Source organism: Gambusia affinis, linkage group LG09 (genome assembly GCF_019740435.1).
Source record: "Gambusia affinis linkage group LG09, SWU_Gaff_1.0, whole genome shotgun sequence".
Classification (NCBI taxonomy): Eukaryota; Metazoa; Chordata; class Actinopteri; order Cyprinodontiformes; family Poeciliidae; genus Gambusia; species Gambusia affinis.
Genome location: NC_057876.1, coordinates 10,005,434 through 10,032,428, shown reverse-complemented (window position 1 = coordinate 10,032,428; position 26,995 = coordinate 10,005,434). Strand labels below are relative to the sequence as shown.

Here is a 26,995-nt window from a genome sequence, read left to right as displayed (position 1 = left end):
GTTTAACATGATTCATCTGCAATTATTGTTTTAAAGACATTTTAATATTTGACTCCTAAGGATAAAAAAGTAGTCCAGCAGCAAGTATTAGAGAAACTGTCATTTTGAGCCTGTGTGAATTAGATACACAATATATTTAAAATGATGAGTCCATTATTTAGTTTTTACGTCATTAAATTCAGGTAAATGGATCATTGTATTATCCATTTACCTATAAGAACGAAAAACAAAATTAGTGAAACATTTAGTGATTTATTAACAGTAAAGAGTACATAGAAATCATATCCAGAATACAATTGTAATATAATGTCCAAAACACTAGGCGGCAGCAGCGCTCGGGGCGTGCGGTAACGCAACCAGCAGCAGGAAAAGACGGTTGACGTTCTTACGCCTGGCTAGATGATTGGCGAGGTAAGATGGCGGCGCCAGAGGAGCCAGAATTATCCCAGGCGCAGACCGAAAAACTCCTTCAATTTCAGGTAGACAGCCAAAAATTTTCATCAACACCCTTCCATTTGAAACCTCCAATGTCGATAGGTTTCCACCCACAGCTGGTCGCTGTGAACAGGTCGAAGGATTGTGTGGAAAGCCTTTTTTTCATACATTTAACTTCGATAACGATCCCCCAACGGCAACTGGAAGCATAGCTACCAAAAAGGAGCTAAGCTAACCAACAAGTTAGCAGACTTTCTGGGACGTGGCTGGGCTAAAAAGGCGTCAATTTTGTTATATAGTCACAAACTCGGCCTAACTCTGTGAATCAGAAACATCAGTGTTTCGACTGTTTAGGAATATCAATCTTGGATTGTATCTCCATTTATCGTTGGCTACTTAACATTTGCTAAGTCAACATTAGCACAGCTGTCAGACTGACACTGAAGTTTCATGACGACTCAGTGTTTCAGATTCGTTTATTCAACGTATTAGGATGTGACAGTAAGACCTGGCACTGTAATGTTATCCCTTTAATCTGATATGTGTTGAGGAGACTGTTTGTGTGCTAGTCGTGTGAATCAAGTCACATTTTGCTCAGTTATACTCGAGTCAAATGTATATTCCATTCTCTTTGTTTTAGTAATCTAGTTATGACAGGTTTAGTCAACTGCTTTAGTCCTCTTTAGGTAACTGTTTACAAAACGATTACTTTAGTTTTTATCAGATCCAATCATATTTGGAGCTAAGTTAAAAGCTGAAAAGACTTATGGTGCTTGAACAAGATTTCTTTTTGTTATTTTTGCAATTATTTTAACTTATGCCTCCAATTAAGGTGTTGACATATTCCTTAATTGAGCTCAATTTATTTTTTATACCGCCAATTCACAACAGATCCCAACTCATTGCTCTGAACTGGACCAAAGTCTCATTCATATCTGAATGTAAAACCAGAATACTTTACACAATTAGAGAAGTTAAGTTAATATTGATGTTAATATTGCTTTATCATTGTCACAAATTATTCTATATTTGCTCAATTTTAACCAAAACCTTGTCATAGTAGCTAAATAATTGATTATTTGTAAAAAAAAAAAGTTGAATTTTATTAGTATAAGAAAAGTTTTCACTGTTAAAAAGAGTAACAGGAAATGTTTTCCTTAGAATCAAAGAGGCATTAAACTTGCCACATTTTTTTGCATTATATTTAAATTCAAGAAATTAACCAACAAATAGTTTCCCATCTATGATGACATCTGGACTAAGCAGGTTCTTATTTGATATTTGGTGTGTAGATACGTGGAAATTAAATTACCTTTTCTTTTTCTTTTTTTTTTATTTAACGGAGGAGAAAAAATTCAGGCAAATCAAATAGTTTTGGTTGACCAAAGGTTTTTAGAGTGCAGCTTAAATAAAGATGAAAGGTCGATTCACATGGGAATCACCATTCATATTTACTACCATTCAGAGTCGTTAATAAATGTCCCAAATCGATTTTGAAAAGATAAAACAAATCCACAAATCAATTAGTTCTAAAACCAGCTTTTCTACTTTCCCTTCCTCCTGACTTTCTGTCCCGTGTCCAACAGGACTTAACTGGGTTGGAATCAATGGACCAATGCCGCCGAACATTAGAGCAGCATAATTGGAACATCGAGGTAAAGTCGCATGACAAAGCGGTCACATTTTATTGTCGCTCTGTCGTCGTCGTCAGTCATTTTGCACATAATGCTGAAAAACTCCATTTTGATGGGCTTGCATGTGTGTGTTGCAGGCTGCAGTTCAGGACAGACTTAATGAGCAGGAAGGAGTTCCCAGTGTGTTTAACCCTCCACCATCCAGACCTCTCCAGGTCAACACAGCAGACCATAGAGTATATAGTTACATCGTCTCAAGGCCTCAGCCCAGGGTACATCTTTTTGATTTAAGAAATAAATAGTAAGAAGCATGTTTTCAGTTAATCAGAGTTAATCAGTGCTGTTTTTCTTTTCCCCCCAGGGTTTACTAGGATGGGGTTACTATTTGATTATGCTACCGTTCAGAGTTACATATTACACACTTCTGGATATATTCAGGTACTCATAGTGGATTTAATTACAAGCAGTCACAAATCTGGAAGAGGACTTTGGATGACATGTTGTCGTTTGCTCCAAGGTTGGCCCTGCGATTCATCAGACCAGATCCCCGGGCTCGCGTGACCGACCCTGTCGGAGACGTTGTGTCGTTCATTCATAGTTTCGAGGAAAAATACGGTCGGTCACACCCCGTGTTTTACCAGGGCACGTACAGCCAGGTGAGCCCGTAGCTATGAAAACAACAACAACAACAAAACAAAAGATTGGTAGAAAATCTAATGCATTGACATTGTTTACTGTAACTCATGCAGGCACTGAATGATGCCAAACGGGAGCTCCGCTACCTATTGGTGTACCTGCATGGGGACGATCATCAAGACACTGACGAGTTTTGCCGGTGCAGTATTTGTTTTTTTAGTCGGTTATCTAAATCAGTGTTTCCCAACCCTGGTCCTCAAGGCACACTGTCCTACATGTTTTAGAGGTTTCCCTGCTTTAATGTGCCTGATTCAACTGATTGCAGTTCAACAAACGCCTGTTAATCAGTCATCAATTGAAATCAGCTGCACTGAAGCAAGGAAATACCTAAAACATGCAGGGCAGTGTGCCTTGAGGACCAGGGTTGGGAAACACTGATCTAAATGTCAAAAATGTAAAACTAAAATAAGCTTGCAAAAAAGTCGATCCATCTGAAGGTTTTATTTCTTATCCGTCTCTTAGCTCCACGTTATGTACGGAAGAGGTCATAACCTTTCTCAACACAAGAATGCTCTTCTGGGTATGCTCAACTAGCAAACCAGAGGGTTACAGAGGTAACGGCTGTTTTTCCCAAGATTAATACGTATTTGATTATTTATTTACATAATTGTAAGTTTCTTTAAATGTTACTGTGTTCCTTCCAGCACTCCTTTTGACTTTTGCAGAAATGCACCACTCCAAGTTAGAAGCAACCAATCAGAAGTTTTTTTCTGTTTTTATCTGACATGCTCATGTACGCACTGTTCCACATGCTCATAGCAGAGAAACAACTTACCATTACAGGTGCTTCTCTGGTGTCATCATTCTAACTAGAAGGCATGAGCAGCGCATACACATACATGATTGGCTGCACTAAGACCCTCCTCTTAGCTCTGATTGGTTGTTTCTGAATGATCAGTATATTTATGCAGATGGCAGTAGGACTACAGGAGACTTTATTATTATTAATGTTATGTATTTTTTTTTATTTTATTTATTTTTTTTTTACAGATTACCTGAGTCCTATCAAACAGTCTCAATATAGTCACAGTTTTAACAAATATGTAATAAACATGTTTTGTAAAAGTTACAAGCTGCAGCTTTAAGGTTTGAAACTAACAATCATTCTTCAATGTGTGAGCGTTATGCGACCGTATAAGAAATGTTTGTCACAATGTGCACAAATATATTTTAAGTCTTATAATCTTTAGCGGTGTTAGCACTTGGTGGCTATTTGTGTTCTACATTTCACCTCTTGGCGTTCTAAGTAATATTTAATTCAGTGCCGTGTTGATTGTGTGGATACAAAGATATAATTTAGAGTTCTATAACGAGAGTTTTAAGAAACAGACTCAGCATGCTTATTGATTCCCCTGTTGTTTTTAACAACACAAGTGGTTTGATTTTTGGAAAATTAAAAACATATCTACCTTGAGAGTTAAAATAACTGTGCAGTAACGACGGTTTGAAGCGTTTAATCGAGACGATGCAACGTGTTCCGGCGTGTTTCAGTGTCCCAGGCGTTGCGGGAGAACACCTACCCGTTCCTGGCCATGATCATGCTGAAGGACCGCAAGATGACCGTGGTGGGACGGCTGGAGGGTGTCATTCAGCCAGAGGACCTCATCAATCAACTTACTTTCATCATGGATGCCAACCAAACATATCTGATGTCGGAGCGTCTTGAACGGTACCACAAATCACCAGTCTGCTTGAGTTTGAAAGGAAGCTTTTCCCTAATTTATTCTCGTAGTGTAAGTCCATAGTTTCGTCCCCAGGGAATCACTTTGGCAATAAATCGATTTTATCAACTAATCATATTTTTGGTTTTAGGAGATTTACATTAATTCATAAGCGCGTTTTACAGCTTCTTGCTTTTTTAAGTCTGAGAACAAAGTCATAGTGTCACCAAAATAAAGTTGTATCACTAGTAGAATGAAGTAGTAACTCAGAGAATTCCAACGTAAAAAATAAAGTTAAAGTTCTCCAAAATAACAAAAACAATTGTTGAGCTTTTTATGAAGTTATACTTTGGTATACGTTTTACAGATGATACTTAATAGAAATACTTTATCTTTTTACTCATCTTAATAACTCTATCAAAGCTGGGGTTTTTTATATAAACAACTTTTTTTCTCATAATTTTAAGATGCTTTTTTTTTTCTTCCTTTATTATGACTACATTCTTGAAGTTAAACAAATTCTTGCAGCCTGATTACGCGGCCGTGCAACTCACAGAAGGGATAAATGAAAATATTGAAAATACTTTCTGTCATTTGCAATATTTTTTTTACCAAAGGAAGTGAGGGAAATTTTACTTTCGTAATTAGAATCGAAAGTCAGATCTGGTCTGACAAAAACCTGAGATTTCATTTCTAAGCCTCATCGCCCAAGCGCAGAGACTTCCGAACATCATTTGTCGGGAAATCTTGACTTCCAGATGCATCCGTTTACTGGACGTCAAACATTTTTGTTTCAGAGAAGAGAGGAACCAGACCCAAGTTCTGAGGCAGCAGCAGGACGAGGCCTATCTCGCCTCCCTGCGTGCCGATCAGGAGAAGGAGCGAAAGAAACGGGCGGAGATGGAGCAACGGAAACGAGAGGAGGAGAAGGTCCGACAAAGTGCTCTTGCAGAGGAAATCAGACGAAGAGTGAGTGGTTTGGGTATCTGTTTTTGAAGCTGCTCCGCGCTCGTACAGTCCCTCCGATTTCTAATCCACATTGTCTCCAGACACTCGAAGAGGAGAAGGAGAGGAAGTCGGAGTGTCTTCCTCCAGAGCCACCGGCTGACGACCCTGAAAGTGTCAAAATAGTGTTTAAGCTGCCGAATGATACGAGAGTAGAGAGACGATTCCTGTTCGGTCAGTCTCTGACGGTGAGTAACTCCCGTTTCCATGCCCAGCAACACCTTTCACTTGCAGATGTCGACTCGAAATGCTCAAAAACTTTAGCAAATAAACTGGGCGGCACACGCTGCATTCGGCTGCTCCGAGTTCCCCACTCAGCTGTTCTCTTTTGTTTTTTTTTTTTGTTTTTTTTTTTTACAGGTAATACACGACTTCCTTTTCTCTTTGAAAGAAACTCCGGAGAAGTTCCAGATAGTCACGAACTTCCCTCGCCGAGTCTTGCCCTGCCTTCCGACCGAGGAGCAGTCCAACCCACCGACCCTGAAAGAGGCAGGACTCAGCCGCTCCGAGGTCCTTTTTGTTCAGGACCTGACGGACGATTAATAAATGACATACCTCTTCCACGTGGAAACGCATTTCCTCTGACACCCACCCACATTTTATTTTTGTTTGTTTGTTTTTTGTTTTGTTTTTTTCATATTCTGTTAAATGGCCATTATGTGTAAGGGATCACTGAGATAAAAAATTTTCTCCTGGAAGATTAAACCATCCTGCATCCAGACCACATTTAGTTGTTTACAGGGTTCCCGATAGCCTGGAAAGTCTTGAATTTTATCAAATAAATATTTCTTCAAGTTGTTCCTTGAACTCATCTTATGTTGAAAATACCGTTTGTTTTTTGTTTTGTTTTTTTTTGCTTCTGTCCTTTCAGTAGCTGTCAGCAATTCTCCCTCTTCAACAATAATTTGTCTGAGTAGCTTATTAATACCTGCTGACAAAAAAGCAGTAGCATAACTGTTCACATTCATATCTTCAAATGATCTGTTTGGGCAACAAAGAGGTGTATTTTTTTTCTTTTTCTTTCTTTCTTTTTTTTTTTTTTTTTGCTAAATATATACAGCAGATACAGCATGGAGAAGAATGAGTTGTGTGAACGCCTTGGCTTTTATCTGCTGCTAATATTCTTGCTTGATCCATTCGTCTGAATTCAAAAGCCGTTTTGCCAAATGTTTGTACAGTTTCTCCGCATTCGTTGACAAGCACAACTAATTTTCTTCAAGATGAGTTCGCCGTGGAGGGGCGGACGTATAACTAGCGTAGGAAGACCGTGGGAACCCTGGTTTGAACGAGCCATTACCTGTACATAAGTTCAATATTTAAAACCCCCAAATTGACCTTATTGTTTTGTTGTTTTTTTGCTTTTGTTTGTTTTTTGACTTCAGTCTGTCATTAAACGACCAAATGCAGGTTTGTTACTATGTAAAGCAGACTGCCTCAACCGTATGAAGTTTAAACACAATATTTAACAAACGCCACAGCTTTTACTTGTGGCTGTAACTAGTGTAGTAAAAGTCTGCCCATAGTGTGCCTGTGGTTACTCATAGATGCCTGTTTTTTTTTTTTTGTTTGTTTTTTTTTTTTGCCTGTAACACCACAATGGGCTCATGTACAAGATGTAATTTTCCAGCTATAAATTAAAAACCTTTTGAAAATGTGGGTTTATTGAGATTGTACAGCAACGTTGTGTGGCACAAGTGTCTTATTTCCACTGATTCTGGAGGATTGAGAGAATTTTTCAAAAACGCGGGGGTTTTCAGCAATGATTCACGCGTTGTTGAATTTCTTGCTGTCATAATTCCATTTTTTTTTTTTTTTTCCCAGACTCAGATTTCTAGTATTCTGATGGTATTAGAAATATTTTCAAGTAGAAATGCAAAACTGCTGGGACAAAAGAGCTAGGATTTTCTACTGGGATCAGGTTTAAAAAACACAACCACAAACAGATGAGTGATTAAGTTTATGTGTGTCTACGGTGCGACTGTGGGATTTTTACACACTCTTCTTCTCTGCTTCTGTTTCCAGACATTCCAGTCAGAATGTCATATTTATTCCAGCAGTTCTCTCCATGGTAAAAGATTTTTTTTTTGAGGGGAACTTGATTTGCAAATTTGTAGTTCTCAGTCTTTTCTTATCCATAAGTCCTAATTATACAGTTTTAAATACTTCCATACAGCACTACCTTATATTCACTTGAACATGGAAAGTTGCACCTCTACACAAACATTCAAGATAAAAAAAATATTGGAAATTTTCTATGATAAATGAACTGAAGTGAATGATTGACAAGTTTTTAACTGGAATGGTGCCATTGGTGTGATTTTGTTCCCTTCCTGACACAGGGCCAGCTTTTAGACATAATCCATCCATTTGTAATGGGATTGGGACCATTTTAAAAGCTTAATGTATCCCCAACTGCTCTGTCCATTTTAAAAGCTTACTAAAACTGCTGTCTTGTTTAAACACTCTGCTGTCCCCAGGTTTCAACAATGTAACTGTTGTGGGGGGGAAAAAAATAATAATAATAATGTCAGAGCACGCCACCTCCTTCGTTATTTATTACTGTGTTGCAGCCTGCAGCTAAAAACAGCTGCCCCACAGGCTGATGCTGCCACAACCACGTCAGGCGGTTGGAAGTTTTAGCTTTGATTTCCCAAAATGTACTTTTTTTTTTCCCATTTGTTGCATGTTTTATGTAACTTATGAAAGGTGTAGCGGTGTACGGTTTAGGTCAGATTGGACAGTTGGATGTTTTAACATGACAATAGTCACAGAGTCAGGTGAAAACTGGTTTTGAAATTAAAGAAGTCTAATGCTAAGCCTTTTGAAATACTTGCCAGAACTCAAGACTAACGTATTTCAAGAAATTTATAAACTTGATGGAACAAATGTAATCACAGATCCAACCAGAAGCTTGTGCAAGCTGCTAAGTAACAATTAATCAAATAGACGTGGGCATCCATCTATGGACTTGTGCCTATATCTGCATAATAATAATCATGGATTTACAAAATATACATATTCTTTCAAGTTGTCTGGAAATCAAAATTCCATCTTTTTCCAGACTTCTTCTGCACTTAGTCGCTGTGGGTAACTTCAAACTGTTTGACTGTTTTGAAGTCAGGTGAGACGAATGCCACGCTGGTATACATCATACATTTATTAGTGAACAACCCTCTCAAATCAGCCACAACAATAAAAAAAAAATGATTGCACTACTTGGTAAAGCATAACTAGCAACTTTCATTTAAAAAAAGTACAAATCTTAAAAATTTCAAACAGTATACAGATGTATATATAATACACTAACTAGTTATGTTAAATGCTACAAACAATATGATTCCAATGGAATGGAAAAAAAAAAAATTATAACATTAATAAGAACCATTTCCTATATATAATATATATTAGTCGTTTTCTCCCGCCCACCCTCGCAAATACAAACATGGAAAACAAATGAGGTAACTGTAAATGTGCAAGTACCAAAGCAAAAAAAATATCTGCCTAAACACAGAACACATGCCCCCTGGCTCTGTGGGTGGGTGGGTTAAATCTGATGTTCAGGCAAGGACCCCTGGAGGCCGAGGAGAGTAATAACAGGAAACCACTATCCCACCACAGCAAAAATATCATTGGTAAACAATAAATGGCGTCTACGGAGCAATCAATCACAATTCCTAAATAAACTTTAGCTGCTTATTGGAAAATCTTTTTTATTCCTTTAATTTTTTTTTTTTTTTTTTTTGCACCACACAAGCTGTGAGATTATTCATTATTCACTCTTAACAGAAAGACTACAAGACTCTATTTTGAGTTATCATTAAAATTAGCTCATTAACTAGGCCTTAAATGGAAGGTTCTTTTTTTTATTATTATTATTTAACAAGGTTGCTGGATACTGTCAATTAAATATACTTTTCCCCCATAAAGGAATAGTGCTAACATTACCATGAATTAAGGTATCTTCTATAAGTGAACAATACATTTTTTAAAGATATTCATACACTGAGAGCAAGAGCCTGAAAGGCAGATACAGTACTACACTGAAATAAGTATGACAACACTTTTATTCTTTTTTTTTAAGCTTTTTACTTAAATCCCTTAAAACTATATTGATTTTCACTGACATTGTTTCGGGGTATTGGTATAACATGCTTTAAGAATACATGAGATCCATGACAAACTATTGCATTCACGCGTGTGAGTTTTCATACCTAAAAGCAGAACATCTAGCACCTTTTCACTATGGCTTTTTGATAAGACTACAGTAGTATCAGAGCATGTATTTCTCAGTCGTTAGGGCAATAACAGTAACACAATGTATGTAAGAATTAACCTTTTTTTCTCCCCCCCTCCCCTCCTTTTTTAAAACTTTTAAATATGCCCCCCTATATAAAATGAAGTTAGCGCAATAAAATCTTGTAGTCATTCAGTTCTATTACAAATGTGTGCAGTACAATGCATGGCAGTTATCAGCTGAGCGTTAAGATCCAAACTTCCAGAACCCCGAGCCAACTAGAGCTAAAAATCAGTTGGGATCTGGTTGACGAGCATGCATATTGTGCACCATTACATAGGTCCCCCACCAGATTTTTTTTTTTTTTTTTTTTTAAGATATCCTCCACTGTAACATTAGTTTTACCCCCCTTTTTTTTTTCTCTTTTTAAAGTCATGCAAAAACAATCACCTGAAGTCGATTTAGGAGTGACTTAGGTAGGATAGAGTGCGCTGTGGCACATTTAAATATGGGATCACAATTGCTATGTGTGAAAATATGGTCGGAGTACAAGAACGGAAGTCTAACAGGTTTGAATAATACACTTGTAATGAGTTATCGTCTTTTCAGTGAGTATTGTTAACATACGTATTGATTTTTCTTTTTTTTCTTGCATGCCTGTCTTTAAATGGTGTAACATTTACTATTTCAGACAAAACAATAGTACAATAAATCATTTATGGTCTAGGAAAACCAACCAAACTGAATTCAGATATACCCTTTACATGGCATCTGTTCCATTTGAGAAAAAAAAAAAAAAAAAAAAAAAATGGACTGTTCATCTTTATTTTTCTTTATTTTGTTTTTATATATATACCGAGAGGCCCTGAGAGATTTTTTTTTTTTTAAACTTACAATATATGCCAGCAAATAGATATGTACACGTAGGTTAATTCTCAAAGCTGTGGGTTTAACTCATTTAAATGGCTTTTTTTTCTCTTGAAGGTGGCACACGTCAAAGACTCACATTCACTTAAACAAAAGTAAAGAAAAGGCAAGAATCCTTTACACGTTACACTTTACACGTTGCTCTTTCCCTTCCTAACCCCAATTATACGTCCTGTTTTTCACGCGTAACACGAGCGGGGGGGTGGGGGGAGGGAGGAGGGACCAGAAGTCTTACAGTGTTTCTACACAACTGAACACTCCAGCTGAATCTTCTGACTGTGGAAAAGAAGACAGCTGGTGTTAACACACGGAGCGTCACCAGAGACTTCTAACATTCGTTCTGTCTTCGAACATTTATCTAAAAGCATCCACACTGAAGCTATACATAGTTGCTCTTTTACAACACCGTTTACCATAGCCTAAGACAATGACCTGACCAAGTTACCAGATTAGAACAGACACCTAATGCAAACATCATTAGTGCTTCAACGGTCTCCTTCAATGGATTTTTCTCTTGAGGATAATAAAACCAATAAATAAAACACCTTCTTTTTTTTTCTTCTTCTTCTTCTCCTTTTAAAAACTATTCAAAGAAGTGGAAACAACAAAGTACTTTTTAGGATTAGTAACAGGTTTGTGCTTGTCAACGTCATAAAAAGGCAGATCTGAAATATTTAACAGTAGGCTAAATACGTATATTGGATTTGGCTCACAAAGAAAGAAAGAAAAAGCCAAAGTCTTCCTAAAAGGGGAAGAAAATGTCCGCTCACAGCACGTATTGCTTCCTGCACGGGCTTCCAGAACTCGTCGGCGCCTTTAGACGAGCTCTTCCTTTCTTTTAAAACAACCAGAGTGTAACCACATGCTATTTTTTCCCCCACTAGTGGTGCTTTTCTTTTCTTTTTTTTTTTCTTTTTTTTGGGTGAGCAAGCAGTTCTTTTTAGTATGCTTCTATGTCTCATCTTTTCTTAAAAGTGAATCATTTTGGTGGCAATACTTGATAATATTGCTAGTCTGAATCAACAGTTCATGCAAATCCTAGCATGCTGCCCTGTATCCAGTGGTTACACAAAATGCATTGGCTCTGCGAACAGGACAAACATACACACACACACACACGCAACCGCGCGCACACACATACGCACGCACTTGCTAGAGAAACAATGCCGACATGGAGAGAGGATTGTAGCACTTGTGCAGTTAACGGCAGACGACCCCACAAACCTCCGCTATCGCCCCCACAAAAAAATCCATCAATCCATCACTGCTTTTGTACAGATCTGTGTTCCAGAGAAGATTCTGAGTGCTCGGAGACGCCCCTACAAGCCGCACGTCCCGTCCGCTTGCAGTCCACGACCTCGGGCTTCGCAGAATCTGTATGCCACCGCAGCAAATCACACTTTCACAACAGCATTGGCAAAGTTTAAAACAATTAAGGAGGAAATCTATTAAAAACAATCGATACGTTATTGCAGAACATACATTATTAACAAGTCACTTTGCCATACACCAACACAAACATGCATCTCCGATGGTTAAGCGTCGCCTCTGAACACAGAAACCCACGTTGAAGTACTCCTAATATTTTTTTTTTTTTCCTGCTAATTGCACAAGGCGTCCAAGCCTGCCATCCTCCAGGCTTCCCGACTCATCTCCTCCAATGCAGGACTCCTACTTTTTTTTGTGAACACTACCAAAAATCCACAAATGAAAAAGAGGAAACCCTGTAAACAAAAGCAGCAAATAATGCATTGTAGGGGAAAATCTTTGGAATCTGCATCGTGGGGGGCAGAGACAGAAGTGGCTGGCAATCCCAGAACTCTGGCTGTAGGCAGTGGGTTTCGTGACACTCGCACAATGAAGCACAGCGGAGGAACAATGCGCTCCAGAAACAATCCTGGGCTTCTTTATCGTCAACTGAGGGGCAGGAGTAGAGGGTTTGTTAAGCTATATTTACTGGAGGACGCAGGTTATGTGGCAGGTGTCCCCAGCTTTGAGACAGACTCTGGTGGGTGCAGCATTCCAGTTCAACACTCAGAGACCTGTCTCACTCCGCCTCCCGGTGGACGTCCGAGGCATCCGCTCGACAGATTGGGCAAGTGCGATTGGTCTGGGGGAGAAAAAGTAGAAACGCTTTAGCATCCAGAAAAAAAAACATGTGTGCTAAAAACTAAGCTCTACTGAAAAATCCCAACTTACCTTTAACCATTTGTCCACACATTTAGCATGGAACTCGTGGTTACAAGGTAACACTCGAAGTAGCTGCCTACACTCAAAGTCACTAAAGCACACAACACACCTGTGGGGGGAAAATCATACAGGTGAGGGGTTGCTAAAGGACAAATCTGCTTGGAGTGCTGCAAATAGCTTGAGGAGAGGCTTACAGCGTTTGTTCAGATAGATGATTCTCTGAGTTGAATCTGTAGGACGGAAGTTGCTCTATATCTGCTTTTGTAAGTCCACGTGGTTTTGCTTCACCCAACCTCTCTGCCAAATTCAGTAGTGCCTTAAAAGACAAAAGGGGAAAAAGGTGCCATTATGCCTGCTGCCAGGTTCGGTCAAAGAGCAAACAGTTCCACACTCAAAATGTCAAGGTTTACGTGGATGACTTTTCTGGCCAGTTTAACAAAGAAATGTGAAACCTGAAATTAAATTTTTAACATGCTTTGCAGCAATGAGGCTTTAAACATGTGATACAGGCAAATATACATAAAAGACATGAATCACAACCTCTCTGCTGTTTATAACTTACAAAACAACAAAAACTTAAGCTCATCTTTAGATGTTCCATCACCTGAATAACATTTATTCATGACACATCACAGGTTTCCAAGACAGTTATCCACAAGTTTTAACTTATCATTTTTAAAATCTAGGGGTAGGCCACAAGATGGCACTTATGCAAAAACCAGGAAATATTGATTTAGGGTGAATCATTTCTGGAAGTATATTTATCTGAAATAGTGATAGCTTGCAAAGCTCCAGAATATTTGATAAAATATCTTTCCTTTGGTCCATCATTTGCCAATCACTGCTCCTGCTTAACCTCACAATTTTGTTAACGGCTCATTAAAAAGGAGTTTAGTTCTCAATCTACACTCTCGCAGTTCTGCTTTTGGCTGGTTACTAATGTACTTGTTTGACTGCATGTACCTGTGATGTCCTTTGGCCTTTTTGTAGCAATGATTATGATTATTACACCCAACTAAATGAGTTTCTCCATAAGTTTGCCACGCTTATATTCTGGAAATGTAGAAATATGACTCAAGCAGAAACCTTTCTTAAAAAAAAAAGGTTTGTTTACAGGTGATGTTTAGACACGTTTAAAAACAAGGCAGGCAGTTTTAACTACACAGAGGTCCGAAAATTATACAAGGGTGGAAGCAAACGGGTGCTAGCTAAGTGTGGCCATTTTGAAGGGCTACATGTTCAATTTGTGTTTAAAAATGCTGTAAGGTGCTGTTGTATCATTCAGAGAAAACTTCATGCACCTTATTACTACATTTCTGACAACAAAGTAAACAACACAGCAGTGAGAAGTTCTTGATTTACTGCCTTAGCAGACATTATTAACCAGGCCCAGAGTGTTACTGGTCCTCCTAATAAACAGATGACAATATCCAAATGCTTTAACATCTTATAGATAAAAAAATCTCTCAAAATGTAACTTGTGGTGTAAAGCCAATTGATTTATGTAGAAAATGCAGTCTACATGGACGATAAGAGAAGAGGCAATGCATTGCCTCTGAAGTGTAATCTGATTTTTCTTTTTATATTATTTTACTTGAACTACCCAAAATATACACGAATCAAAGATTTATATTAGGCAAAAATGTCCTTCATCAAATGTTGAATGAGAAACAAAAAACACTAACTTCATAGTTCTCCATTTCCACATCATCCACATCCAGGTCTAAGCTGATGGCCGGGCCCACTGCTGTTGGAGGCACAGGAAGCATTGACCTGAACAGAAAGAGACATATTAACCAACGTGCACACACTGAACCAGTCATATCAGCCTCAATGTACCACTACACGCTCTGCAAATTCAAGCCAGGTGAAGAACATCTACCCATGTGACAAATGTAAGCAAAACTATCAGCCTCACACTTCTTTTGTTCTAGAAGAAAAGCTTATTTGTGATCTTGTGCATGTGAAATATGCGAGAACTGATTGGGTCCTAAATGTAAACAGTACTTCTCTAAATTTCATTAACAGAGTGCTTTTACTGCAGGTACTCACAGGAAGTAAGGGAGGAAGCCAGGGTAGTAAGACGGAGGAGGAGGAGGGGGAGGGAGAGGCTGCTGCAACCGAAATCTTTGTCCATTCACTCGCCGTGGCAGCATGTGGGGATATGGCTGCAAAATGGATGGAAAAAACCCAGAACATTTAGATCATTAAGCTCAGGTAAAACCTGACCCTGTCACACTGTTTCTTGTGCTTTTTTGATCGAACTAAAACAAGGTAACATAAGAAACTAACACAATATCTTGGCGTACGAAAACAACCTGGCATAATTTCACAGTAATGTGGAAAAACTAATGCAAAAACAGTAGCTTAGTGTAGCTCAGGTTTGTGCTTTAAATAAGAATAATTTGCAGTTCTGCAAAAATACTTTCCAATCTGTTACAAGATTATTATAAGAAAATGCAAAAAAAAAAGAAGAAAAAAAGACTATAAAAGCAATGAAACACGAATCTTAAACATCATCCAGATGGTGTTGTTGAAGCTAAAAGAAGAGAACTATTAGATCTGAGAAACCGGCTGATGCCCAGAACTGGCTAATTTACAACTCCATCAGCCCTGACCGATGACCCACCCATCAGAATCTCAGAAATACAATCTGTCCCCCCAGCAGCAAATGGAAATACCATACATAAGCACAACTAGGCCAGGCTAATACATCCACTGCTGCTCACTCTTTAGGATGTTAAGTCTGAGAGCATCAACAGTTCTGACTCGTTCGTCTCAACATCAAACTTGAAACCATCAGATGCCATGAATAAGTTACAAGTCTTTTTAATCTCCTTCAATAATTACTATAAATAAAAGCAGTAAGAAAGAAGGCCATTGTTACTGAACCATTTAAGCAAACTACTTCATAAAGCAGAGCACTATAATTAGTTAGAGCCATACTAAACATGTGTTAGTATGTGTTAACCATACTAAACACATCACTTGCTTATTGCAAGCTGCATTATGGGTAAGAAGAACTACCAAGGTGCATTTAAGCAACTTGCTTCTGTCAACACTGCACCAGTTCAGCTGCTCTGAGGACCCTTTATGAGACCGTGGATGTAATGAATATTTTCCAGCTGTGAATGTGGGTTTCTGAGCAAGTGTTAAATAGGTCAGGCTAAAAAAAAAAAAAGCGATGAGAAAACCGTCAATTCCCCTTCAGAAAAAAAAAAAAAAAGAGAGACTGGCAAGCCATCTTACCACTCCGAAGGGAAGCTCCTGATGCAGAGGCTCTTGAGGAAGATACTGTAGGGGCAGTGAAGGAGGCAGCGCTGGTGGATGATGAGAGGGAGGGTAAGAGAAGGTGCCTAATGGGTGCTGGTCCCCTCTTAGGTCAACTTCATTGTCTACCCTCTGTAGAGGCTAGAAGGACAGAAAGTCTTGTCAGACTCACAGGCTCAGAAGATGTTCACACACGCCAAGGCTTGTTGTTTGTTGTGTTAATATTAATAAGTGTTCATAAGACTTACCATGCGTGGGTGCTGAGGCTGTAAAGGGACAAACTGGCTCAAAGGAGTAAGGTGCGGCGGCTGGTGGGGGGGTACAGATGGGGTCGGGTGCAATACAAAATGTTCGCTGGACATCAGCGGTGGAAAAGCTTGATAAGACACAGGTATATGTTGCATGGTACATGCCTGTATGAGCTGGGGAGAAAAGACAGCAGAAGAACAGAACCAAACATGACTTTCAAGGAATCAAACCCATAGCTAAAAAATCCTCCACAAAAATAAAGCCAGTTTTCTCCTGATATCAACAAGCCAGCTTGAATGACAGCATGTTGTAAGCATGTAGTGAACAGAGGCAAAACAGTGCATAAAAACCACACCACTGACAGTACGGTCACAACAACAGGCTAACAAAATGACTATGTCTACAGCAGCACATATACTGTCTGGCAAAAGGACCTCAGAGCTTTTAACATTTTGTCACACTACAACCAAAACCCTCCAATTAGGTTAATGCAAATTAATTAACTTAAGTTTTCTCTTCAGGTAATACAAAGTAGCGCATGAATGTGAAGTGGAAGAAAACGACACCGTTTTCAAATTCTATTACAGCTCGAAATATAAACAATGTGATGTGACTGGTATTTAGCTGAGCTAAATCAATATTTTGTAGAAACACCTTTCTCAAATTAAATTCCAGCTTGTCAGTTTAGGTGGATGGCAAAGTCTTGATATGCTTACAGCTACCCTGTGCTCTATAATTACACATAAGCGGACTTCTAAAAGGAATTTTGCTTATTAAAGTCAGAGTAAATAAAATTTGACATAATTTTGCTTACACATCATTATCATAGGACATTTTTGATTAAACCATAATATAAAACCTCAATAAAGCAGACTCAAATTTCTGAATGTAATGTGACAAAGTGCAAAAAAGTTCAAGGATTATTGATTCTCTCACAAGGCAATGTATTAAACTTCTCCACAGAAAAAAATACCCTGTATTTTACTGAGCTGCTGCCAATTACTGTCCAAATGTGGAAACAGAAATTTTTAAACCAAGCAACTTGCTTTTGCTGTGAACAGTGACAGATTGCATGGCTGGTATGGTGTGCTACATGGATGCCACTGACATTTAAGCTCTTCCTTTTCAAACTCACAGGAGGAGGAAGGCAGCAGAGCAGAGAGAGCTGTCCGCTGAACATTACCGAGCATGCAGGGAGCTGCTGAGTGTTGCACCCTGGAAGGGGCTGCCCGGTGTGAATGGGAAATCCATGGGTCGTCACCGTCGTAACAGTGTAAGATATTGGAACGGATCCCTGGTGCATCTTTTAAAATGAGAGACAACGAAGGCGGTCGGCGAGAGGGTTTCACAAAGACAATAAACATTCTGTCTTTTCCTGGCGTCGCGTTACCTGGTCATGTAGATCCACCATGATGGGGCTCTGCTGGGGCAGGTGGGTCGCAGGGTGAAGCATGCGTGGTGCTGTGCTGGTGTGGCTGTACTGTCTGGACTCATCTAAAGGAACCTGTTGGGGGTGTTGGGAGAAAAACAGGTGGTGGAAGTTCTCATCCTGGATCTGGGAAGTGTGCAGTACAGGTCTGTCTCGTCTCCCCCACTGCCGTCTCACTGGTGGGCTTTAAAGAAAAAGAAGAAAAAGCATATTTATTCCCTGCTGCTGCTGGCTGCAAAAAATAAAAAATTTAAAAATGCTCCAACACAAATAATGCTATACAAATTTGTTTGCAACATGCAAACATTTTGCCCTGTTCACACACTGGTTCAGTCACAAATACTTCAACATGGACAAAGAAGTGTCATGTCTTATCATGTCTTGTGTTGTTCACCAAATTTTAATGGAGCACCTTCTCTACTTTTCTCTCTCATTTTCTCATAAATTCATCAACTACTATGTTTTGCTTGTATACAGGCAACCATATTTACAGATCCTCATGTGGCCACACAAACTCAGCCAAGTTCAACAGGAGGAAATGTGATTATACACCAAAAATCATAATGTTCTGACCAGACCACACACGTTATAAACAAGCCATGACTGCACACATAAAATCCATGTGTGAATGAACAGCACATATATTTTCAGGTTTTGATTTATTTTCAATGTAAAACATTCTCAAAGAATATAATCTGAAAAAAGTAAATAAATAAAATAAAAAGACGAGAAGAAAGGTCACCTTCTCCTGAGATGCACTGGGGCGTTGCAGGGCTCTCCGAGGAACCTCCTGGGGTTTAAGGGGGCTGTTGGTGGCAGCCTATTTACTGCTAATTCCCATGGTCGCATTGGTGACGTCGTGCAGACGAGTCACACTCTGGGGAAAGAAAGTGTACAGTGGAGGCACTTGTATGTGGCCTCTGATTGTCTTAACCCTACGGGAAAGAAAAAATAAACATCAAATCAACGATGCTTTATGCATATGAGCTTTAAGCATTCACAGAAAATTATGACCTGAAAGGACTGTTTTTCTTTTTTTCATTTAAAAAAGTGCACCAAAAGTTAGGGATGAAATTGCATTTAGTCACAATTTATTGTAAAAAAGGCACTTTTCGAACATAACAGGGGCCCCACTTTGAAAGTAATCATATCCTATAGCTATATGTAGAAGAAGAGTATTATATATTAGATTAAGTGCAGATTGGCAGGGAACAATTGTTGCGCAAAAATGTTTTATAGAAAATTTGTTTTCCTCTTGGTTTAAGTCTTTTGCCTGTCCAAAATATATATTGTCTCCATTACCAGGTAATAATATTTGTTAATGTACCCACAATAAAGCCTCTCTTTGCACAGTCTTTCAAAGATTGAGGGCAAGATTGAGGAGTTGCATTGTGTTCTGCCACACATAGAGTAGCAGTGTGATGCCACAAGGGGCCAATACAGCACCAAATAAAATAAAGTCCAACACATTAAACGTATTAAATATAATCCAATTAGAAGCTTAAATGATTATTAGGTTTAAGGTCAAATCATTTAAACAACTAAATGTAACATGTGTATCACTTCAGCTGTTTCAAGAAATCTGATCAACTAAAGCAAACATACATTTCAGACACATTTCAATGATTTTATTACATCTTTTTGGCACATGCAGGCACCATTGTATTAATACCAGTAATGCATGAAGCCCAAATAGTTTGCATATACAGAAGTGCAAAAAAATGAAGCCAACACATCTCCACTTCATATACAACTAATTTGTATATTTTATGATAAATTGGCGAATACCTGAGCTGACTTTATTTCTGTTTATAAAGTGAATGCCATGGAATAAAAAGGGGTCGCTGTGGCTTGCCTTACCAAAAACATGGGATGCCATGTGCTCATAGGACAAAGCAACAACAAAAGATGTGATAGGCATGAAGCACTGCTCGCTAGTGCACACTTTCTGACACTACTGCTGCGTTGCAAGAGTTTTCTTTCAAGACTAGGGCAAAGCATTGTGGAGTCTGTCGAACTAGATAGCGTTACTACGCTTTAGCCAGCTTTAAGTCTTATATTTTGTGAAAACCTAATGTGTCCTTTTAGCGAAGCTATGCTAATGCTTTGTCCAATACTCCCCAGCTTCAGGAGACCAGCAAGCTAATCATAGCTAAGTCATACGCGCATTCTTAGTGTGTTTACAACCCAGTTAGATGTTACACCGCGGAAAGAGCACGTCCATATTATCATGTTACTATAAGCTTAAGCAAAACACAGACAACAGCTTACTTTCTTAGCTAGTTTGCTTCCTTGGTGATTGGAGAGGGCTGCAGGTGTTTCAGCTTCCGAAATCTCGTATCCCATTCGAGTTGTTTATTTTCAAAGGTTTTCGTCTAAGCGAATTTCATTGTCCAACATAGAATGTAGAGGTAACAGGCCATCAACAGACCGCCGTTTCTTCCGTCAGATATCTGACAATAAACGTCCCCCCCTCCCCGACTGAGCGGGTACTAGCTTGCTAACGTTAGCCACCTTACACACGCTCTCAGTTGCTGCATAGGAGAGCCGTGCTCCCCGGAAACCATGGAAACGCTAACCGTTACCGACACCGAATACCTGAGAGGGAAACACCGTTAACGGTCGTTCTAAGCGAAGGTTATTTCCCCAACGACAGAAAACATCCCGTTGGCGCGTGTATGATTCTTGAAGTGCATTGTTATGATAAAACCCCGCCCCCCCTCATGTCAGCGACCAATAAGGGCACAGAAATCGCAGACAGCAGACATCCCAGACAGAGTCTTAGCTACAATGTATCAAAACAAGCGGCGTCTGTTGTTACTGGCTTCTAAATAAAATGCTCCCTCATGTGTGGCAAGGAAACCTAAAAGTAAATACATAGAATTACACTATATAACTTTAGGGTATATTTGTTTGCTCTTTATTTTGTTTTAGAATAGAACAAAATGGGGAAAAAAATGATTTGTTTATTCCTCACAGTAAAAAGATTCTAGAGAATCAGCAGCAAATAAAGTGATGGTCACATAGTAGCTCACAATGAAGACAATGCTATTATTAATAGGTATAAAAATCCAGGTTTAGAATTAGTTGTGGATTAAAAGTAAATGTGATCTTAAATAAAGAACATGCACTAGAATATCAGTTAAATTTGTGTTTTGTATATTTCTCCAAAACTACTCGTACAAGAAAATGAATCCGTGCAAGGAACAACAAAAATGTAAATAGCTATTTTGTTTGTCCGGAGCAGAGTTGTAAAACTTATAAACGAGTATAGGAAAGGTTTACGATGATGGTGTTATAATACAGTGAATATAACAGTCATAACACAAACAGATCTAGTGACCCTACAAAGACTTTGGGTGTCTTTCCCTTTACGAGAAGTTACTTCACTAATAAATTCGCAGTAACTACTAACTTCAACATTTCAAAACTTATTTATGCAAGTTACAGCAAGCTTTCAGACAACCGTAACGCTTTTTTATTCTGGCCAAACTTTCACTGAGCTCTGTGCTGACTCTCACTGGAGGCCAGAGCGTCCTGGTTATGTAATATTGCACTTTCCTAATCCAGTCAGCTCTCTGCATGTCAGGAGAAAACTTGCATCTATGCCTTTTGCAGGCCGGCTGCAGCTGCAAAATCTGATGTTGCACTTGATGATCATCGAAGTAAATTCAGTGTCATGTGGGAGGCCCGTTTTGTCTACAGAGACTTATGAAATTATATGGTGTAATTTAATCTAAACTCCAGTGCGCTGGAGCGACTATGTCAATGTTCTGAACGCGTCCAACTTTCTGCACCTATTTGAAAAAGAGAGGAGCCGCCGTGCATGCACTAAATGTAAACATTACAACATCGCTCTCGGTAGCAGCAAAACAAGGAGGGGCTGGAGGGCTTGAGCAGGATGACAGCTAACAGTCAAGCCGCCTTCCGCAACAAAATGTCGCGCAACTTTGCGAAATTTCGCCGAGCCAAAGCAGCAGCAAGAGGGAAGAGTGCATTTACCTGATTGTTAATATGAGACCATTTGATCTGTGACATTTCCCTTATAACGCTCTCATCTCGTTAGGCTAAGTGCGGCATCCTCTGGTCGAGCTGTTACCGTGTGGAACATTCCGTGGATTTCACCACTGCTGGGGAAAAAGGTTCAAATAACAAGCGTCCCACGTTATCAGCGCATACTGAGAATGGATTGTGCCGTCTTATGGCTTCCCAACTTCCAAGATTATACCCGTAAAAGCCACATTTTTGGTTAGGCAGCGCTAAACCAGCCCTGCGGATGTTTTGGGTATCTGCAGTTGTCAGTTACACCCCCATTTCGGCGTATTGCAAGGGCAGGGAGCGCACGGCGAGCGGCCATTTTTACCGTAATGGACAGAAAAGCGTCTCAGTGTGATTTGAAAGTTCACGGCTCGTTTCACGGATGAACCTTGAGGAAAGACATTCGCTTTCTGTTGAGAGTCGCAAGACATCTGCCTTGCAATTAAAAATAAATAAGTTTACGCCACCGACGAAAAAACGCATGTCAGTAAGCCATGTTGGCCACTTATTTCGAGCGTTTATTTTGAACTTTATGTTTGAGAGGTATGACAAATTATTTGGTTTATCATATTCAGAAAGATGGGCAGAAGTGTTGAAAGAACCCTTTGAAAAAGCACTATATTTGAGTTTGTTCAAAATTGTATCAAGAAAACGGCTAATTCAGTTATTAAAATGGAACAGCAATTCACGTCACTAATATTATTACATTTTAGAATAAAGAAAAATAAGGATTTGGAAGCACAGTTTCCAAATGCTAATAAAAAAGAGGGAATTTGATTCAAAGATTACAAAACAGACCATGCATATGTTAATAAATATTTGTTGGCTTGATACTAATATACGTTGCTCTGCTCAGTTTAAAACAGTCCAGCCAATGCAGATAAAGCTTTGGAGATTCTGATTTAATATCCAGCAGAGCGCAGTCAAAGGCAGGATATGACTTGCTGAGTCATTCACTGAAAACCCCCCACCCCCCAAAAAAACATTTTTTTTTGTGATATTCCAATTTACTATAGACATATTTGTTTTGTTTTTAATAAAGGCAATGATGGTAAGTAATAAGTGAAAGATGAAAAATTCACAGTTTTCAATAATGTAATTTTCCAAAAATTACATTTTCACTTGAAAACTTTATAGTTTAGCAGAAATCAAAGCAATACTTCACCACCACCCTTCAGGGATGTCAATGGAAAAATAGGTTAAACTGCATGAATTAAATAAATAAATAAATAAATTCCAATCAAATCATTGACTGGAAATTTGTAAAGAATAAAGCAGTCTAAAATGTTCTAAATTGTGCCATGCTTGGTCAAAATTCATTAAGAGTTTTTAAACCCCTTGGAACAAAATATTATTTGTACAGTTGCACCTCACAGATAGAAACCAGTGCCCTCACCTAAGGGAAGGATGACCATTTCCTCTAAAGGCCGTGATCTTTGCTGACCAGGATGGTTTTGGCCCTTTTCACTCCATTTTAGATGTCAGAGAGGGGGCACTGTTGAATGCCAATTACTCTCTCAATAGACATACAGTTCTTATTTTTCAAGGACAATTTGCCATGTCTTGAATAAAACCAAATATCAAAAAAGACTCAATAAAAGATCCATAAAATTAAACAAGAGTTGTTTTTTTTATTATTATTTTTAAATCCATGTTAAAAAAACTTCAACTTATAGAAAACGTCTTTGCATGGGTGTTGGTCGAAATTGAAAAAATTGTAACTGTCCTCGGTTTCCACAAGAGATTCTTTGATTATTGTCGGTACAGCAGGGTTTTCCTGATGTATATTATGATTTGTTTTACTGATATTCACCTTCAGGTAATGTTCAAACAACACTTCACAAAAAAAAAAGGTTCATATTGAATCTCCCTGCAAACTTGGGGTGATGTCTGTTTTTAAAGACACTATAATTATTTGCTGAATCATATTGAATGCTGAAGTAAAACGCACAAATAAACTGAATAGAGGTCCAAACTACAAGCTCAAACTCATTAAGTTCTCTTGGGTATTTCTTTTTTGGCACTAGTACAAGCCAGACTCCTTCCAGAGCTTGTACACCTTTTGCTTAATGGGAGACAGGTTAAACGGTTTATGGAAAATATCACACAATTGGTCTTCACCAACTTTAATGAGTCTGACTGTTATCCTGTCAGGTCCAGAGATTTCCTTGATTTTGCAGCTGTGGAAAATAGATCTTACTGAAAATTGATTGTAAACTCGCAGAAGACGAGACAACATAAAAAGTTTCCTTTGTAATTTTGTAAAAGTCCGTTCGTCATTATAATCTTTTTAAAAATCATTCATAGTGTTTGCAAGCCCCAACTGATCCTTAAAATCTTCTCCAGTCATCTACTCCTTTCATTGTTCTGTCCGGTCACAGCTTTCATGCTATTCCATAGATCTTTAATTTCATTAAGAATGTTTTGAAGGTTTGCCCTTCTGATCCCAGACCTGGCTGCTTTGTTTTGGCCTCCACCTTCTCCTTATCTTTACTGTATAAGAGGGCATCATAGCTTTTATGTAACACATCCCTTACTAATAGGTTTACTGCAGTAAGGGATGGCCTGCTTTGTCTGTTTGTCTGTTTAAGTAGAGAATGTAGGTAGAGATCACGTCAACTTCGGCATCAATAAAAACATTGACATTTAGGCTCTCTAGGGCTCCTTTCAGTTCCTGCACAGAGCTACATTCTCATAATATGACATTTCAATTGAACCATAGCAGATACAAAGTTTTGAATCTGAAGATTTTGATATATGCTCAGAGTTGATATTTTTTTTTACAGAAAGAAACAATAACCAAATTTTGAACTGACCTTTTTTTTTTTTTTTTACATAAGCAGCACAAATATTAACTTCAATAAGGACATATATTCTCTCACCATATTTTCATCATCTTTACTTACAAGTTGTAAGTTATGAGTCGCCATCATATATAATCTTCCACCACTAAAAAAAAGCAGTAGCTCTAAATCCTGTTCCAGATTAATAAGGTAAGGCCTCTGATAACACTAAAATAACTAAAAGCAACTACTTGCCGGTAGATAGTATATGCTGTTACAGTTCCTCACTGGATTTTGCTATAGTAGACCGAAAAATTTATAAAAAATGAATTGGTGGCCTTTGGTTGTTTGTTTTTGGTACAAAATTAACAAATCAAAAACAGCGATACGAAATGATAAGACTGCAAAATGACAACATCCCATAAATATTAAAGCACCATAATCAGCAACAACAGTTTGTAAAATAAAGAAGCAAAAAAAACCAACAATATTCTATTTATAACTATTTGTTTAAAATCTTCCCACATGGCAAATATTATGACAATCTCGTGACTTTTCTTCATCTTTTGAAATAAAAAAAGACATTTTTGTTCACATTTTTGATTATGAAAAGCAAAGCTTTCTTTCCTGCTTAATGGACAGTATAGCACTTTTTTTTCCGGACAAGTTGTTGTGTCGTTTAGCCGCCACAAGAGGGGGCAAAACATAATATTAAAAGTCCTCTAATCCAACATTTTCTTTTGTCATCAACCTCGGTTGACAGAGAACGAGGCCAATGAATTATTTTATGGTGAGAAGTAAAATAACAGGAAAATTCCCGACATAAATATTTGTTTCTCTGTAAGGAATGTAAGTGGTTCATGAGCATGTCTAAACATGACTTCTATATCCTTTTTCATTTGACTTGACAAAGAGACAGGCACCATGAACTTTTATTGAAGGAGGAGAGCAAAACACAGGCCAGGATTCTTTTCTTCTTTTCTTGTCTTTTATCTTCTTTGGGGACAATATCAAGAAAAATAACAACCTTACATGAGAGTGGTGGTAAAAAAACAAAACAGAAGTCAGACAAAAAAAGAAACATGGCAAAATTAGATTAAAAGAAGAATATTACAGGGATATGTTTTTGGAAAGCATATCATTTCATATAAAAACATGAAAAGAGCAACTTCTTAGCAAATGTCTGTTTAACTTGAGGCCTTTTTTTCTTTAGGCATCTTGATGGACTCCTTAGCACAGCACATATCAAACTAGTGACACTGTTTAATTATGGTGACGTGAAATATTTTCCATTTGGAATGTCATTATCAAGGCCTAACTGTAAGGTTGGAAACGTTTGTATGTTCCTGTTTACTGGTATATCTTAGCAAAGGATTTATTAGGTTCCTGCCCACTTATATCAGTGTTGTGTTCAGAGCTGTAAGTCATAAACCAAAGTCTATTCGGATAAGGCAGAAGGAAGCATTTTTTCTGACTGCTGTCATTGACACGTACTTTGAGATCTTTTACGTGTCTTGAAACAGTTACTGTATTTTATAACCACCAACATATTAGCCTGTCACGGCACATTGTGCTTACCAATCAGAATCATTTCTCTATCAAGTTTTGACTATCTCTATGCAAGTCACCATGTTACTCATTGTTTTATCAATAAATTTATCAATTTGTTGATAAATTGAGAGAAATGTCTTGTACAATCACCTCCTTATTTAAAAACTTATTCCTTGACTTTTTTCCTGTCATAACCTTTATCGATTTGGTCGTCACACTGGATAATAATGAGATGAGTTTGCTTAACTTGATGAAGTCCTACATGGAATTCATGTTTGTTTTCTTTTATAAGGTCGGACCTGAACTGCAGATTAGTGTATGAATCACACAGATGCAAAGTTACCAGCCTTGTATTCAGTAATTGTCTGAGGATTTGGGGTCCACATGAAGACCCGCAGAGTTGCTAAATGACACAGCATAATTTTAAACTCAGTATTGATGTCCTGTGTGAAGGGAAGGTGATCTCTTAGTACCTACTTTTTTTTACGCAACAAAATGTCTTTTCAAAAGATGGGGAATTTAATGGAAAAACAAAAATTTACTGGGAAAAATAAAGACATGTTCATATTAAGACTTTTTTTAAAATCTAAACTTCTTTGAAAAGTAGGAAAGTAGATGATTGGATGGACATTGTCTGTTGATGTCAAATTCCCGGTGTTGTCACAGATTTGTAATTGGATTTGTGTCCAGACTTTGACTAGGCCATTCTAAAGCAGGCATATGTGTTGCACTAAAACCTTCCATTGTAACTTTGATTGTGTGTAAGGAGTTCTTGACCTGCTTGGATGGTAAGCCTCCATCCCACATTGAAGTCTCCTGCATGGCAGGTTATTTTTCAGGATTGCTCTCTGTTTAACTCCACCTGATTTGTGATCTATAAGACTTTTAAAGCT

General features: G+C 38.3%; 2 protein-coding genes across 6 annotated transcripts; one reads left to right on the top strand and one right to left on the bottom strand.

Moving 5' to 3' along the window:
* Positions 1-331: 331 nt before the first annotated feature.
* faf2 (Fas associated factor family member 2) lies at positions 332-6,243 on the top strand. Its single transcript, XM_044127936.1, has 11 exons — positions 332-479; positions 2,022-2,090; positions 2,207-2,341; positions 2,431-2,507; positions 2,587-2,725; positions 2,819-2,904; positions 3,228-3,319; positions 4,257-4,434; positions 5,224-5,395; positions 5,476-5,619; positions 5,792-6,243. The coding sequence occupies exons 1-11, from the start codon at positions 417-419 to the stop codon at positions 5,972-5,974; spliced, it is 1,338 nt and encodes a 445-aa protein (XP_043983871.1). The 5' UTR covers positions 332-416; the 3' UTR covers positions 5,975-6,243.
* Positions 2,719-22,052, bottom strand: rnf44 (ring finger protein 44). Of its 5 annotated transcripts, XR_006371777.1 has the most exons (12): positions 20,002-20,432; positions 18,473-18,665; positions 17,692-17,914; positions 17,437-17,604; positions 16,301-16,474; positions 16,032-16,193; positions 14,835-14,950; positions 14,468-14,555; positions 12,977-13,098; positions 12,792-12,891; positions 12,550-12,702; positions 2,719-2,737 (listed from the first exon to the last, which is right to left on the bottom strand). XR_006371777.1 is itself a non-coding variant. In XM_044127938.1 (11 exons), the coding sequence occupies exons 2-11, from the start codon at positions 18,577-18,579 to the stop codon at positions 12,640-12,642; spliced, it is 1,323 nt and encodes a 440-aa protein (XP_043983873.1). In that variant the 5' UTR covers positions 18,580-18,665; positions 21,733-22,052; the 3' UTR covers positions 8,571-12,639. The 5 variants fall into 5 exon arrangements, 4 of the variants coding, with proteins under 4 accessions (XP_043983873.1, XP_043983875.1, XP_043983874.1 ...); XM_044127938.1 differs by lacking the exons at positions 2,719-2,737; positions 20,002-20,432 and adding an exon at positions 21,733-22,052 and having other exon boundaries at positions 8,571-12,702; XM_044127940.1 differs by lacking the exons at positions 2,719-2,737; positions 20,002-20,432 and adding an exon at positions 21,733-22,052 and having other exon boundaries at positions 8,571-12,702; positions 17,485-17,604.
* Positions 22,053-26,995: the final 4,943 nt, after the last annotated feature.

Coding starts and splice junctions, on each gene's coding strand:
- faf2 (XM_044127936.1), top strand. CDS start 417: ATGGCGGCGCCAGAGGAGCCAGAATTATCCCAGGCGCAGACCGAAAAA. Junction 2,726..2,818: donor ACCAGGGCACGTACAGCCAG/GTGAGCCCGTAG, acceptor TAACTCATGCAG/GCACTGAATGATGCCAAACG. Junction 2,905..3,227: donor GACACTGACGAGTTTTGCCG/GTGCAGTATTTG, acceptor TCCGTCTCTTAG/CTCCACGTTATGTACGGAAG.
- rnf44 (XM_044127938.1), bottom strand. CDS start 18,579: ATGCGACCATGGGAATTAGCAGTAAATAGGCTGCCACCAACAGCCCCC. Junction 16,475..17,436: donor TCTGCTGCCTTCCTCCTCCT/GTGAGTTTGAAA, acceptor TTTTCTCCCCAG/CTCATACAGGCATGTACCAT. Junction 13,099..14,467: donor TGGAAATGGAGAACTATGAA/GTTAGTGTTTTT, acceptor TTGTCTTTTAAG/GCACTACTGAATTTGGCAGA.